Below are 16,931 nucleotides of genomic sequence, written 5' to 3' on the forward strand. Positions count from 1 at the left end.
TCCGTCTATGTGCAGGGGGTGAATGCATTCCGAGGAGCGTTTCGTGCACAGATGCAGCTCCATAAGCCTTTCCCTTTGGTCCTTTTGTCAGATCGCGTATCACTTTGAAAACGTATCGCAGTCACTTGTTACTGACATTGTTCTCCCGGGTGTCGGAGGTGACTCTCAAACCCATTTGGAGCACCAACCAGCCAGGAAGTATCCATAGCCGTATGGCCTGTGATCTAAGCTTCCCGTCGGTCGTTCGCCAACAGCCGTCATATTTTATGTGATATAACCTCCTGGTATGCCAGTTACAGTCCCCATATTCCAATGAGCTGTCTGTTTCGTGCTTACAACACGTCTGTTTATTGTTCTCGGTGTTTATACCATTGTAGAATGGAGTATCGCCTGTGTATTTTGACATAACGTAGCCTACATGTAGGTTAATATCCCTGCTGATTGTGTTTTTGTCTTCCGGGACTTTGCTTTGTTTTATCATTATTTATTTATGTATCTGATTCGGATTTTCTGAAGCCCTAGTTCATCACTCTGTTCTTTATATTTCTTATTCTTATATTCCGTATACTGGTTATGGGTGGATATTATCTAGTCTACAGCAACCGCTGAACAAATGCATGCAATAGATCGGAAGTGTTATTTATCAACGATATATGTGTTGTTCTGTGTCTTCTTGTTTTCCTTGTGTCAGAACGAAATAAGTAAAATAAATACGTCCACCCAGGCAGGCTGACTCACCTATCTCACCGACTATATGTGGGTTCATTCGTTGTTTGCGTTACAATCACAGGGGCTAATTATGTACATATTGAAGGAAAACGAGTTCAGAGGTGTAGTGGGTCACAGAAGCCATCAGTGCTTTGCCTTTGTGTTGAATCCTGTTTAGATGGTGTTTAAGTACTGTGTTTATTTAAATTATTGTAAGCATATTGTAGCTGTGTTATTACTGGACCTTTTTCACTAGGTGGGTAGGTATTTTTTAATTCTTGACTTTACAAGGCAAGGGACGTCTTTTATCACCCTGCTTTAAATGTATTGCCTGTCCTTACTAGATTTAGTTGCTATGGTAACTCAAACCTTGGCCTACTTGTGAAGGACCTGCTTGAAAAGTGAACGATCTTTACTGCATGAGGAAAATTAAAAATTTGAACGATTTTTGTCTTTATTTTTTAGTCAATATTGTGGGCTGCCTGTTTTGTTTTGGTTAGCGCGTGCTCTGAACGATAAAACAACCGTCAAATTCTATCCAAACACATTTTTGTTTAGAAAGCGCGAGGACGGAGTTCACATATACAACAACCTATTTATCATGTTATTATTTTAGAGGTATTTATCAGCCTAAATGTACATATTGTGTCGTATTATCATCATTTCAAATGACAAAATATTACTAGTTATTGTGGCCTATTTTGAGGGTTTTTCATTTAAGTCCATGCCTGCAAGTCTGCAGTCTGACAATGGGTCAAACATCAGCACTAAAAAACTAATTTTCGGTTGCGGAAACAAAGTCAGTGGAGTGCTTTTCAACTGTTAATTTTTTTTGTTGTTGGTCCCCCTCCATATGTGTCTGGATATACAAAGTATACCCTTTAAAATAATGAAATTATACATTGCAATTCTTGGCATTTAGCTTCCATGGTCTTGATAGCAGACATTTTGTTGAGACATTTATTAAGCGCCTTCTAGTCACATGCGTACACTCACACACCATGCAAAGTTGGAGTATTGGATGTCCCTTCTTCGTTCAGCAGTCCCTGTTGGTTTGCGTGGCACTAGTAGTTGGATGATTAATGGGAGTGCCTTCAGATTCCCTCACCTAGTCTCCTCCCCATGTACACTACCCATTCTCTCTCTCTCTCTCTCTCTCTCTCTCTCTCTCTCTCTCTCTCTCTCTCTCTCTCTCTCTCTCTCTCTCTCTCTCTCTCTCTCTCTCTCTCTCTCTCTCTCTCTCTCTCTGCCCCCCCCCCATCTGTCAAATGACAGGGCCATTGGGTTGGCCTCCTTTAAGTCACTGTTGGTTGGCTTTGTCACACTGGCAGCTGCTGTATTGTCTCTGGGAAGGTTGCATATGGCACGTGGACAGGGGAGCGGGCCAGTTAGCATGGTGTCCGAGGCTTCATTAGGGGAGTTCCTGCCAGCTTCATCTGGGGCCTCAAGGCACTGCACAACAGCAGAGCTCAGTGGTCATGCCGCTCACATCAGCTGCATGATGTGGTAGGGTAGAGGGCTACTCACCTTATCTCATTGTGTGTGTGTGTGTGTGTGTGTAGTGGACTGAGGTAAAGGGTCAGCCAGGCTCTTGTAGTTATTATCGTGTTTATTGATGCACTTCAAGTCATTAGCTTTAAAGCCATAAACACGTACACATCCTTGTGTTTAGGGCTGAAACTAACGATTACTTTGTTGTGTATACTATTGATTGCTTCAATAAAACCGAGCCATCACTGATTATGTTCCTGGGATATTTGGGCAGGGTGTTAGGACAGAAATGGAAGATTATGTCTGTAACTCGCTAGCTATTGGCTTCAACACTCAACCATAGGCACTGCTGTATAAATAACATGCATCTTGAGTCACCTGATTGCAAAAGCAACCGCTACACACGTGGTAGTGCACATGAGACACGGAATAATCAAGCTGCGACTATCTACACCCTTATGGGAACTATAGTGATGCAACAAGAAATCCCTGTAGTTTCACTCCCATTGAAGGCTATGAAAAGCTCAATAGGGCTTGCCTTGAATTTTGAGAGTTGCCAGGTTTCAGTCAAGCTCCTACCCATTGACTATTGTCCTTATTTGTTATAGTCTATTATACCACAGAATTGGGTAATACTTGATCCTGTTTGGGCAATAACATTCCCAGGCAAGGGTGTGCAATTTTTTTTAATTGACGGGACACATCTGCCTTTTAACAGTTACAAATCAAAAATTAAAAACGAGTGTCAAATGGGACTATCGACCATCTGGGTGCAATAACTGCAGTAACTGCTATAAGCAGACTAAGCCATTCTGGGCAGTCAAGTTATTGGAAAATAATGTGTGACGGGGGTGGTGATATGGCCAAGGTTGCATTACCAAGGATGAATCCCTGTCGTGGTTTTATTCCTTACATAATCCTCCATGATGTGAAACGCTTGGTTTCGTCGCCTTCCTCAATGTGCAGGAGATAACTACAGCATGCTAGCCTCCAATGTTGGAACATGAACTGCTCGTTTTGGCTGTGTTGTGTACAGTTGTGCTCACTAATGCGCATCATTCAAAAAAAGCAGCGCTATGCTGTTGCTGCAGGGTTATTGCAATAAAAGCAGTATCACTCTAAGATGCCTGTAAGTAGTTTATTAGTTTCTATTTAAACCAGCCGACTGAGGATGCAATCGGTTAAATCATGTGGACAGGCGGTCATGTAACCATAATGTTAATCTAGTGAGAATGCCTAGGCTAGTGAAGCATAGGCAAACAACAAAAAAGGGATTTTTCATATTCATCCCTCCCCTCGCTTCTCCCACCCAGTTGCATACGGTTCAGAAATCGCTTAAGTCAGCATTTTTATCTTGTGTAAGGAAAATGGAGGGAGGCCAGGGCCTCCATTTTCCAAATTTGGGACCAACTTGAATGTTTAGCACTCGCAGCCTGGAAAGTGTTAAGGTGTATTGCCCATTTCTCAAATAAGCAGGGTTCAGAAACAATGATGATTTTATATTTTTCTAAAGCTTTTTAAAACCTCACAAGTGTACAGTACCAATATTAGTGACAATATATTCATTTGTACAGGCTGTCCCAATGAAGGCTCTAATTATATTGAATTATCGCCCAGATCTGAAGTCTGCAGCACACAAGATTCCGGTTCTGTGAGTGTGATTACTCCGCTCTACTCAGTGGGTGATCTTCAACTCTCAATTTAAACTTGCTATTTTCACATCCCTTCTTTCTGCCATTGTTTCCCTCCTTTACTTAGCTCATGTCCTCTGTCACTTTATCTGGTTAATACTGCCGCATTACATATTCCAGTAACATGGCTTGTGACAAGAACCGTCGCTCAGCAAGAGTTGATTGCTTGGAGAGTTTGACCTATGTTGACCAATGTACATTTTCATTTGGGACTCTGATTGGCTAACGTGGTCTTGAGCTTCTCGTTACACTGCCACCTACAGTTTTGGAAGATCCTGGCGGCATATATACACGGGTTAGTGTAAACTAAAACTTTTCTGAAAACAAACCGGTGCGCACAATGTTATATTTCGAAAATGGAGAGGGTGAAGTGGCCGTTTATGAAAATAGCCTGCCACGTGTAAAGGTAGCCCAAATCCATTAACTCAAACCCTAAATGGCTGTGAATTTAAGGTGCTACTTTCCACAAAGCCCTTGTAGTCTTTTATTGTTTACGGCTTAATTCTTTGTTATAGTTGTTATAGACCAAACCATAGGCAAACAATAATTGTGAGTGGGAGATTTGTTGGTATGCTTGTGGTTATCTGGACCGATGACAGGGGGCACCCTGGTGTGTGTGTGTGTGTGTGTGTGTGTGTGTGTGTGTGTGTGTGTGTGTGTGTGTGTGTGTGTGTGTGTGTGTGTGTGTGTGTGTGTGTGTGTGTGTGTGTGTGTGTGTGTGTGTGTGTGTGTGTGTGTGTGTGTGTGTGGGGAGGGCATGTCTGGTCATAAGATCGCCCCCAGACGCACTTCCTCTGTATCTTGTGAAGCCTAGCCTCGTGGACATTCCTCAAACTTTGTAGTGTTTGATCATGAGAGATATTCCAAGTTGTGCAATTTGAATGTATCACATCCGTGGTCTTTGTCTTTGAGTTTGTAATATCAATCAAATAAAGTGTATGTTATATATTTGACGTGATATTACTTGTTGCACTACAGCCGTTATATCTGGACACCTTTTGGCAACAACAATGAGGGCTCATGTGAGATGTGTTTGCCCACAGCTGCGTATCATTTGTGTGATTGCGCAGTGTTTACCGTAGTGCCTCCTCCCGCCCTGATGTCTTTGGTTTTCCCCCATTAGTCTCAAAGTTCACAAGGCCTTGGCACGGCTGCTTTTGTATTGGCGTAGTCTAGCCATAATGTGAGCGCTTCCTGAGAGACGGAGCGATGGTGAGAGAGGAGTAGAGAGAGAGAGAGAGGGAGGGAGGGAGGGCGGGCGGATAAGGGAGCTCTTCAATTGGTGGGTAAGGCACACGCAAGATCACTCTAAGGAAAGGAGTGAGTGGGGGTAGGGCAGGGTGGAATCGATGGAGACAGTGTTGGTAGGAGGAGGAGGGGGGGAGGGAGGGAGGGGGCGGGGGGGAAAGGGGGTGGGTTGACAAAAGGTGTAACAGAGAGAGGGAGAGCGTAGGGGAACTCAAGCAACGGGAAGGGGGAAGGGGAGGGGCCGAAAGAGCGTGTGTGTGTGTGTGTGTGTGTAGGAGAGCAAAAGAGGGAGGGGTGAGTGAGTGGCTGAGGCACCACTGAATGAGGAAGCAGCAGAGCCATTTTTACTGTTGAGTAACAGCACGCCGCTACACCGGAGAGAGACTGATCGAGGGGGTTTCTGAATCGGTGTGCCGCCTCCTGTACGCTGTCGGTGGACCGTCTCTGGCCTCTCTTTCCTCCCCCCACCCCCCCCCCCACCCCACCCACCCCCCCACCCTCGGCCACTGGTGTCCATTTGAGTGGGGGAGTCCCTGGGAGAGGAGACACACAATGGAGCGAAGAGCCTGTGGCAACTGGGCCGTTGTGCTTCTGAGAGGGGGATGGGGCAGGGAAAAGACCGGCTCTCACAGCTAACACAGCCCGCAGGCAGCAGGCCCCTACAGCCGCACTTCTTGGCCGAAAAAACCTCCCAAGCTCCTGGCTCGTCTTCTCTTTTTTTTTTGTGTAGTTTGGAATCGCGGACAACCTCGTACTCAAAATGGATTTAAACGAGAATACCTAAATGACCTGGATTTTACGATACAAACTGGAGCCCTGAGAGTGAATCTCTTCCTGTGTTTTGTGATTGAGAGAAAGCTTAAGAGTGGAGAGGAAAACTTGTGTTTTTGTTCTTTTTAGTGGAGTTTCGCCATCTTTTCTGTGGCGTGTTTAAATGGATTACAAGATGCATGCCAAGTCAAACGATTTGCTGGATTTTCAGAAACTGGATGCCCTTCTGGAAAAAATTGCACACTCTGTTTCCATGAAAAGGTAATGTTTCTCATAGGGCAGAATCTCTCAAACTCCGGACAGTTTCTTCTAACTAGTTTACGTCATTGGCCCAGTACAAACCAAAGTGATGAATCGCTATAATATGTGATTAAAGACCGCTTAGCTCATGGTTCTTATGGGACTTTCTTATTGTCAGTAGTAACAGAAAATGTGTGTGTGTGCTTTAACAAAACGTCTCAACGAGTATCTACTGGGTTTTTCTCAGGAATTGTATTGTTTTCAAGAATTCTGCCAGAAGCTAAGAACAAGTGACCTCCTGGTGTGTGTGTGTGGGTGTGGGTGTGTGTGTGGAAAGGGGGGAGGGGGACTGGAAAGGAAAGAGGGGGTGGTGTGTGTGTGGGTGTGTGTGTGTGGGTGTGTGTGTGTGTTTAGCGTTAGCCAAGGTCTTGAAACCTCTCCTGGTTCCTTGATGGGTTAGGCCTTTTTCTTTTTCACAAACAGGCTGAGCGTTTACTTGGAAACCCAGCTCAATATAGTTAGTTTCCTGCTACAGAGGCCTGAGTCATGCTGAGTCTATGTGAGTCAGTCTATGTTCTCATATACTGACTCATCAGGGCTTCAGCCATTGCACAGGGAATATTTCCTTGAGCTTATGTCCTTGGAGGCAATTACTGGCAACGAGGTGGTCTTGGTTTCCCACAATCCTAAAAATCAGCCTGACTTGGCCAAATTCGACATTTGCCTAAATTTGTATTCTTGCGGCATAGTTTCTGGTCAAAGTAATGCTTTGTAATCGTGGGTTTAATAGCCGCCACATGTGTTTGTACTAGGATGTTATTTTCTGTTTCAGCTTTTGATGTTAAACCTGTACTCATCAGCTGGCAAACCTCCTGGTGGTCATTACAAGTCAGTGGTGAGCTCCTATGACCAACGTTGGCAAGGTCACAAGCTACACAATCAATAGAATAGAGAATTGCCTCGGCAGACATCTTTCTACCTCGGACGAGTGTTGGATGTTAATGTAGAATCCTGAAGGACTGGAATGCAATAGAGCCTACAAGCCTTGGGGCAAAGCACATGAACTCCAGTAATCAGTGAGACCAATCAAATGAAAACAAATGATGGCAAGTTTAGCAGGTTTAATCAGGGCAAAGCATTGGTGTGATGCCAAATAATGTAGCATAAGTGTAGCCTTTTAAAGGGAAGGTTGGATTCAGTAGGCTGAATGAAACTCCCAAAGGCCCCGGTGCCGGCTCACAAATAGCATCTGTCTTATGATCAGCAGACAAACACTTTTGTGTATGAGCTCGGGCTTCCATTGTAATCCAGATGCACATTAAGTCTGAAGAGACAGAGGCGTCCTTGTGCTTTAGTCAGCAGAATCCCCCCCCCCCCCCCCCCACGATTCATTTAATCATTTTATTCTTCATGCAACACCTGTGTGAGAGTCGGTCTGATTTAGTGTTTGTGTGTGCGTCCTGTGTCTCGCAGAACACAGAGGCTCTAGGTAAAACCCAAAGCCTCGATTAATCATACGGCTACGGTCATGATATGACCTCCCAGCTGCAGTGTTTCCTTGAAACATATTTATCTTTGGCTGCCCACAGGAGAAGGAAATATTCCTCTATTGCTAGAAAGTGATTTATAACATTTAAGAAATGTTATCATTCCTTTCATCATACAATTATGCTCATCGTACTGTCGTACAAACAGAAAGGTTACCCAAGAAACCACGCACATGAGCCCTGACACAACCCGAGTTTCAAAATGAAGTCATCCATGAATCGGATACATCTATCAAGAATGTGTTGTGCAATGTAGCACACACACTCTCTCTCTCTCTCTCTCTCTCTCTCTCTCTCTCTCTCTCTCTCTCTCTCTCTCTCTCTCTCTCTCTCTCTCTCTCTCTCTCTCTCTCTAAATGTATATTTCCCAATTGGCAAACTGAATCAATATGACAGGCCCGTGTATTGACAGGGAGAAGGAACAACGGAGGTGTGGTGGTCCCTGGAGAAGGGCCGGATGAGGAGAGGGGAATTGAAATAGGAGTGAAGGCCTGGTATGGAAGCAGAAGGGTGGTGTTCTTGGCCATGTCACTGTGGTGCCATTAATTATTTATAGCTTTGCTTTCAGGCAAAAAGACACTCTTTCTGACTCTCAATTGAATTCTGCACGCCTGCGTTCTACCCGAGCCGTCTCTCCGGCACATAAATGATTCATAGTTTTCCGTTGTGAGGGGGCAGATATTCTGCCATTATTTCAGGTCCCATCGTCTGTTATGTTGGTCAGTCGCGGTGTGACCCGCCTCTGTACCAGACTTCCTGATGTGTGAGGTGAGCCCCCTCGCCCTCCAAGCCATCCCTCTCTCCTCGGTAACATGAGCCACATCCTCCCCTTCCAGACATTCCGCAGCGGTCCAAAGTGATCTATGTCCAGGTCAAAGGTCAAGGGTCAACTGTTATTCCAGAGCGCGGCGGATGAAGGCCGTGCAGCAGCAGCAGGAAGCGGGCCTTTTGATATTCCGGAGACCACAGCTGGCCTGAAGAGCCATGTAAACTGACTCAGGGGGCAAACGTGTAGGAGTATCTATCTGACGCGGGGAACCTGAGACGGGATCACGGGTGTGAATGTGTCTAGCAGTGTATGCCTTCGAGGACACGGATTCCAATTGAGGTCGTCAGGCCACTGCGCTCCTCCACTCTATAGAGCCATCTCTACATAATAGGCAAATTACCAAGTACCAAGCAGTCTAGAACGTGATCTCTGGCAAATTGGTTATGTTGAAACAAACACATTTTATACTTCAAAGCTATCTTTATTTCCCCTTCCATCCTTCTACTGTAGTACAGGCTATGGGCACCTGGTAGTCAGATACTAGTAACCTTTTGTTTAATGTCACTGTATCTAAAAGAGGGAGCCAAAGAGTACTGGATAGACCTTATTCACCTAGTGGACATATTGGTTAGGTGTGTGTGTGTGTGTGTGTGTGTGTGTGTGTGTGTGTGTGTGTGTGTGTGTGTGTGTGTGTGTGTGTGTGTGTGTGTGTGTGTGTGTGTGTGTGTGTGTGTGTGTGTGTGTGTGTGTGCGCGCGCGCCACCTGGTAGTGTTTATTTAGCACATGTGATGTCGTTCTGTGTTTCGCCCGAGGCCAGCTGGAACATCCTGATATTGTGTCTCCATGAGTTTGACTTGGCCTCTTGGAAGTTTAGAAGTTGGGAGTTATGGTCCACCAAATGTTTGGCTTGTTGCAGTGTCTAGTGACTATTTTTTTCTTTTTCTTGCCACCACCATCTGCTGTAAACTAATGACAAATGGCCTGGCTCAGATTGATTATTTCCTGATACCATTGAGCTCTGGTCATCCTGAAAATAGTTGCTGGGTCTCCCTCGCATATAGGACCAGGAGGGGCTACTTTTTTATTCTTTGGTATATGTCTATCAAATGATAGATACCGCATACTAAACAAATACAATTTATTAGGTAATTATCAGGGAAACTAATTTACCTGAGAATTATGCTCAGTTAATAAATTGCAGAATGCATGGATAAACATTGTTAAATGGGCCCATGTATATCATGATTTCACGATAGTCCTAAATGAAAACAATTGTTATTTTTGTTTTGTTTTGCCTGTATGTCATGAAAGATTGATAAGATGTGATTGCACTTTTTGTTAAAGCTGTCAGCGGTCGTTGGCGTATTACATTTTGGTTTTCCTCCATTAACAATTAAATTCTACTGGCAACACCCTGTCAAGGTTTGCAGCCGTTTTTAGCCACTGGCGAAAGCAAGGGACTTATAATTTATTGCCACGTTGGTCGGGTGGGTCCCTAACATAACGTTTCGGTTGGCAAATTACCTTGAATCTTTATAAGCCATCAGGCTGAGGCATTCACGTCAGCTGTAGGCAAGGCGCCGCACCTCCGCTAAATGAGCCTCTACAAATAAATTCACTTTTACAATTTGACGATGAACATGTACACATCTGTTCATGTCAGCTGCTGCCTTTAATTTGACATAAAATACAGGCCACTATTAGTGTAATATAATAAACTAAAATATATCTTAATATAATCTACCGTAATTACTATAATAAATCCATGAATCAAACGTTGGCTGTTCTGTATAATTGTGCACTGTGTTCGAACGGGGACAGAGCACTTTCTAGAGGGGTTCATTTAAAATGTCTACAGCAGCCTCCATATCTCGTTTTATTGGTTATCATAATGCCCTTTATTTATTTATTTATTTTTACCCACGATGTTTGACTGAGAGAGCGTGAACAAATCATCTTTACGATGATGCTACAATTCAAATTTTAGAGCCCAGCCCCCGTTATCACTTGTGGTAATGTTTTTGTACTCTTTGGGAAATGGTGCTTCAAACGTTACAACACACCTGTGATAACACATACATATATAAACAAACGTAAACAAATTGTGATGGGCTTTACCTTCAATTCTGAGCAACGACTGACGACTGTAGTCCTGGAATCAACTCCTTTTAAGCCCATCAACAACGTGTGATTTCATTAAATTCAGCAATTTCAAACCACTTAAAAAACATTTGGCATCTAGCAGTGTTATTAGAAGAAAATAAAAGGCTTTTGTGCTCATGATTGTAAGATGGATGACTTACTAGTGTTCATTCTTCAAATGTCCCAATGTCTGTCGCATTGACATTGGGTTCAACAGAACAGGATCCATTCCCCCTGGTGCAGGGCAATCAGAAAACAGTTTTACTCCTGGTGAAACACAGGTATTAAAGTCAGTGGGGTAACGGTCCTCTCCAGCCTTCTGTCACCCCGGTTCTAAGACATATCAATAAACACAATTGGGGGGCTTTTTTACTGTGTCCCAAAGCCAAACACATTAATACTAATTTCCATTGGGTCTACTTGTTGGATACTTGTGCTACTAGGTTACAGACTTCCCGCCCGCCCATAACACGCATGGCGGGATTTTACAAGATCCATTCGCATTATCTTTGCCATGTTTGAACTGTAAACACACTCGTGTCTTATTGCAGAAGAGGGCTGTAAACCTAAAATACTAGTGGTGAGTAGTGTTTTATGGAAGAGACATTGTTTTGTGAGCTATTAAACAGAAGTGGAGGGTGGTAAGGATATTTTAATTAAAACCAACAGCGCTTTGGCAGTGCAGAGATATTTGGAAATGTTTCTTTCCAACACACAACCCCATTAGCCTCGTGACACTATCCTGGGCTTGCAAGTTCAGTTTGCCATCCTCTTTTAACTTCAAATCAAAAGGTTGATGGACCAATCAGTTCTAGGGCAAGGGGTTTTTAGTTCATGACAAAGCAAGCAGTGAGAATCACATTCTGCAGAATTAAATTTAAATGATGATGGCACAAGAAGATAGGGTGGCGATCAACAGAGCAATCAAAACCATTTTATCTGAAATGGACCGAATAACGATGTTAAAAGATCTACAGAAAATTGCACTGAAGGCTCAGAAGAGGTGGCGATCTCAATTACAGCCCAGCCAGTTAAGGATTAAAACTCCTAGAGTTGGGTTGGTCCCCACTTTGTTTTTTGTTTTTCCAAGTTGGTTGCAATGGGATGGATGCCAGACCAATCTTCAGCATGAAACGGAAATCTGAACTTGCAAGATCTGGATGGTCAGTTGCTTAATATGCTTTAAGTTACCTGTATTGATTATTAACATTTCATCATTAAGCAGCTGTAAATGTAAATAATTGTTGTACTATGGACTGCTGGGGACTGGGAATCCACTGAAAATACTCACTATAAAAGGCAAGTTGATAATTTGCCATTTTGATACCAGTTTAAATTTCTATACTAATCACCTGTTCACATGTGTTCATGTGTTTGCCCTCCGTGCTTTCATTCAAGAGGCTCTGCTGCACTTAGTTGAAATGCCTTGGGCAGGCCAACGCAGTGATCACAAGGTCCTGGCCTGCTTCCTGTAATGAGAGTGACTCATTACACGGTCTCATGCACTATGCTGTGTCTTCAGGGCCCCTTTGCATCATCGCATTGTTGTATTGAACGTTTCAATTTCTGTTTCAGGGACATTCTTTCCCACCAAAGTTGTTTTTTTTTATGTCTAGTCAGGTATTTTTAGACTTGTTAGTACAGTGATTGTATCCCTGTACCCTTCGTGATCACCCTAGCCCTGATGTGGCTGACCTGAGCCTTGAAGGACAGAGGTGATGCAGGAATGCAGCCAGCCACAGTGAAAGGATAGGTTTCCCAGAAGCCCGGTGACGGCAGAGACAGCATGAGTAAGCAGGCAACGGTTGGCCAGGCTCAACCCACCTCACAGGAACGCACTCTAATATGGTGCAACGCTGTTATGAAATAGTCATAGAGTCTGCCTACTGGTTGTAGACATTTTCACCAAACAAACAAAGTGTACTTTTGTTTGTGTGATGTGAAATCTCCATTTGGGCACTTAACTGGGTGGCCTGCGGCGGGGGGGGGGGGGGGGTTCTCATTTATTTAAGATCTGTAAACGATATCCCTTTTATGAATCATTTCTTGGAAATGTTTTAGGAGAAAAAAAGGCCATGTTGACGTTGACCTCTAAGCTCACCGTTATACGGTAAGTAGCTATTTGGTCAGTTGCATGGATGTCAAAGTCCATGCACTGTCAGTGATGTGCATCCCGTCCCTACAGGGGAAGATTGTAATCACGCCTGCTGTGTTTGAATATGGCCATCACTTGTTCTGTGTAAACAACCTTGTAGGCCACTTTAGTCTAGTGAACCTGCATTCCTAAAGGGGCAGTGGACCTTTTTAACCATGGTAATGTCATAGATGATCTTCAACATAGTAATCTATGCCATTTTATCAGTGTTACAGAAATAAGACCATTGAGAAAAGAGTAAAATCCTATTTTCTGCTGACCACTTTGCAAACGTTCAACTTTGCTCTGATGGCACGTAGCATTCTGTTAGTGACATCGCAGGGCCTTTTAGTATATCCTCCATATCACGACCAAGGGTCACAGGCGAGGTGTGTGTGTGTGTGTGTGTGTGTGTGTGTGTGTGTGTGTGTGTGTGTGTGTGTGTGTGTGTGTGTGTGTGTGTGTGTGTGTGTGTGTGTGTGTGTGTGTGTGTGTGTGTGTGTGTGTGTGTGTGTGTCCAAGAGAGGGATGAGCTTTTCTGAAACTTGTAGTATAAGGTGTGTGTGGTTGTGCAGATCTGCTATCAACCAAAACCCACATCCATATTCTCAAGATGGCGTGCGGGAGGGAGCAGAGGTTGATTTTGATGTTGGCGTCCAAGAGTGGGTCATTCTGCTTTATTCCTTCTCTTCTTCATTATTACTATTAATACCTACGAATAACACTATTGTCATTGTTTCTACTATTATTACCATGGACTACGACTAATAATACTGTTACTTACTATCATTATTTTTACAAAGTTGTTTAATGATATAACTCAGCTGGGTTAGCTGGGTTAACTGGGGTGTACAGGAGTTCCCAGCCATAGCTACAGTGTGTGTGTGTGCGTGTGCGCGACACACTGAAGCTATGTGTTGGTGTGCTGAACCCTGACCATCTCTTCCAGCTGTCATAAGATAGCCAAAGGGATCAGCCCGTGACCCCACAAGGCAGAGACGCGGCATTCCTTGAGTTGTTTACATAGTTTAAATAAACCGGGGGAAACGTATACACAGACGTCTGCCGGGCAGTCTTTGCACGCTGGCGTACACCTTGTTTCCCATATGCTTGAGTACAAGTGGGGTGAGGCATATCGGCCGCATCACATGAGTGTATACGTGGACGGTCGTCGGCCAGTTACTTCACGGCTATTAAGTGCTTGTTGCTAGTAGACAACTGGCACATTCATTATTTTTTGTAAATGGTTTGGAACATGGGTTTATCTCTAAGATGGTGATATTCGTTTTTTAGTGCTGAAATAGACATTAAGGCATACCTTTTTCTGGTATTCATCGTCTCAAAATTTCTTCCTGGATGATCAACTGCTGCTAATCAAAGCACTTATAACTGATTGGAGAAAGACACTGTTTAGTTTGTAGAAAGCATTCTGGCATTTCCCTTTACTGCAGGTCTTTCTTATGTTGCATATAACTGCCAGCCTACCCTGTCTCTTGTTCCTTTTATTATAGTAACAAAATCGTTTACCTACCTTAGTGTAAATTACAGGTATTTAAATAAAAATTTATTTTGATAATATGATCACCCGAGCTTTAGTATTCTGTATTTAATTAACTATACTACAGCGGTTGTGCGATTTCAGTGTAATCACCAATATGTATATTGCACTTGCCATATAGAGTATGTATCAAAATCTGAAACCGATAAGACTAATTTAAAGAGGGAGAGCCTTCTTACACTCACGCTAATTGGCTAATGCGTGGGCCAATTCAACTTCAACTTGGCGTTTGGCTAAAATAAACTGTATAATATCATTGTAGTAACTTATTTAACTTAAAGTAAATTATTAAACGATAAACTACATAATCAAAAAATGGATTTGTAATGGAATGATTCAATTCATGATTCATCCCATCCCTGTCTGTCACTGGTACATCAACAACCCTGACAAACGTTTTGAGAAGCCGTCATGTATCATAGTTTCGAGAGTGGTGTATTGTTCACAAATAATGATTCATAGGGAAAGTTCATATCTTAATAAAAAACCTGATACATCTCTGGCCATAGTTCAAACAAAGGGATATTGAAAAATGTGTGTTGGATACGCATATGTGAATTGATTGATTATGCATTTCTGGGGTTAAGCTTCAGGCTCCCAGCCCGCCATGTTTTACACATTGAAGCTTTCCCTGTTGCAATATTCAAATTGATATTTCAGTAGCTGGGACCACTCCACTTAGAATAAATTGAATCACTGCTTCGTCATAAGGGTGGCTCTGTACCAAATTCAATCAGTGCCCGACTTGTCGTGTAATGGCTTCCAACCCCTTTCCTCTGCAGAGAGTCCACTGAGGAGTGCAATGGGATCAGCAGTGCTCTGTCAGTGGAGTCTGTGCCGGGGCCAAGACTGAACTGGTGTCCCACCAACACCACCACCTTCGCCCCTGCCCCTGCCCCTGCTCCACCTCAGCTTCCGCCACCCGCTCCGGGACCCCAACCCGCACGCCACTTTCCCAGCATGGGGGACGGCCTGAATGCTGCCCAGATGTCGGGCGGCAGCAGCAGCAGCAGCAGCAGCCAGGGGCAGCCCCCGGCCAAGGTGCACGTGGGCGGCACCGGGGCAAACCCCCTGCCCCCTGAGTACATCAACCCCAACAGACCCAAGCGGCAGACCAACCAGCTGCAGTACCTGCTGAAGGTGGTGCTCAAGTCCCTGTGGAAGCACAACTTTGCTTGGCCTTTTCACCTGCCGGTGGATGCTGTCAAGCTCAGCTTGCCCGTAAGTGTCGGTGCTTGTCTGGATCTGTAGTGTACGCACAAATGCTTGTGCATCTTATTTAACCGAAAAGAAGAAGAAGAATCATTGTCTAAATTGGGAATACGTTTTTCATATAAAATTAACATTTTGGCTAAGGGTTAAATTTAGTCAAACAGTGTATTTGAACTGGAGCCATTGGATTGATTTAGAAGCATCTTTGTTTTCATGAGGTTCATTTTCCTGCCAAGATTTGTCCCAATTCAGATAGAAATTGGACATCTAACCAGTATTGAAACTGATCTTCTGAACCTATTCAAAGAAATAATGTTAAGAGAGAGTGATCAGTGATTACTTAAACCATGTTCTTTCACTGCATTATGGCAAGATTTTTAACATTTGAAACACAGGTACACACCTAGAATAAACACAGCGTTGGCTTACATTCCCCCTATTTCTTCCAGGACTACTACAATATTATCAAATATCCTATGGACATGGGAACAATCAAGAAAAGGCTTGAAAACCATTACTACTGGAATGCCCAAGAATGTATCCACGACTTCACCGCCATGTTCACCAACTGCTACATTTACAACAAGGTAACGTGGGTAACCTCCGTTGTTTCCGAGCACTTGGAAACGTCAATTCTCTCAGAGCCTCATGACGATGGCCATGGATGACTCAGACTGAACTCGGGTCAACAACACTGTCTGTCTTCCCCTGCAGCCAGGAGACGACATCGTCTTGATGGCCGAGGCCCTGGAAAAGGTGTTCCTCCAGAAGGTGTCCGAGATGCCGGAGCAGGAGACCGAGATTGTCGTCATGACGGGGAAGGGCCGTGGCCGGGGCCGGCGAGAAGGAGGTACGTTGTCCCATTAGGTCATTGTTTCTGAGTAGAAAGAAACTGGACTGAACCGTTTTGTTGGTGTTCGAATTGCTATTGAGGGTCAAATATAACGGCCGGATTCCTAGAGTTTGGATTGACGTTGGGACGTTCAGGGACAATATTAAGAAGCTGTTTTGTCAGAATTTATTTTTAAATAAGAAACTTGAGTGACATCCAGTCCTTTTTTTATAGAGGCTAAACCGGTTCGGAGAGTGGCTAGGTTGCTAAAATCATCTGGAATTACTAATTAATATAGCGGAGTGTTGACCGTATAAAAAGTTTAATAATAATAATAATACATTTTATTTCTAATGCACCTCTCATCAAAGAGATCTCAAAGTGCTACAAGGTTAAAAAGTTAAAAGCAAGGTAAAGAAAACAAAAGCATACTCAATAAAGATTAACAGCCATAGGCCTTTCTGAATAAAAAGGTTTTCAGGCCTATTTTAAAAGAGTCCAGGTTCTGAATGGCCCTCATCTGGATTGGGAGACAGTTCCATAGGTGTGGTGCAGCCGAGCAGAAAGCTCTGTCTCCCATGGTGGAG

The 16,931-nt window shown here is 43.7% G+C and overlaps 1 protein-coding gene across 6 annotated transcripts in view; it reads left to right on the plus strand.

Annotated features, from left to right (window-relative positions):
• brd4 (bromodomain containing 4) overlaps positions 1-16,931 on the plus strand; it is a 35,460-nt gene that overhangs the window by 520 nt on the left and 18,009 nt on the right. For 4 of the 6 annotated variants that reach the window (XM_084488148.1, XM_084488150.1, XM_084488149.1 and 1 more), the window contains exons 1-4: positions 5,230-6,170; positions 15,083-15,521; positions 15,962-16,099; positions 16,227-16,362. In XM_084488148.1, coding sequence (XP_084344274.1) covers positions 6,073-6,170; positions 15,083-15,521; positions 15,962-16,099; positions 16,227-16,362 — 811 coding nt within the window. In that variant the 5' untranslated portion in view covers positions 5,230-6,072. Of the gene's footprint in view, positions 1-5,229; positions 6,171-15,082; positions 15,522-15,961; positions 16,100-16,226; positions 16,363-16,931 lie in introns of those variants that run through there. The other 2 variants (XM_084488153.1, XM_084488152.1) reach the window with 2 other exon arrangements.

The sequence above is a fragment of the Micromesistius poutassou genome (assembly GCF_964030765.1).
Source record: "Micromesistius poutassou genome assembly, chromosome: 1".
Classification (NCBI taxonomy): Eukaryota; Metazoa; Chordata; class Actinopteri; order Gadiformes; family Gadidae; genus Micromesistius; species Micromesistius poutassou.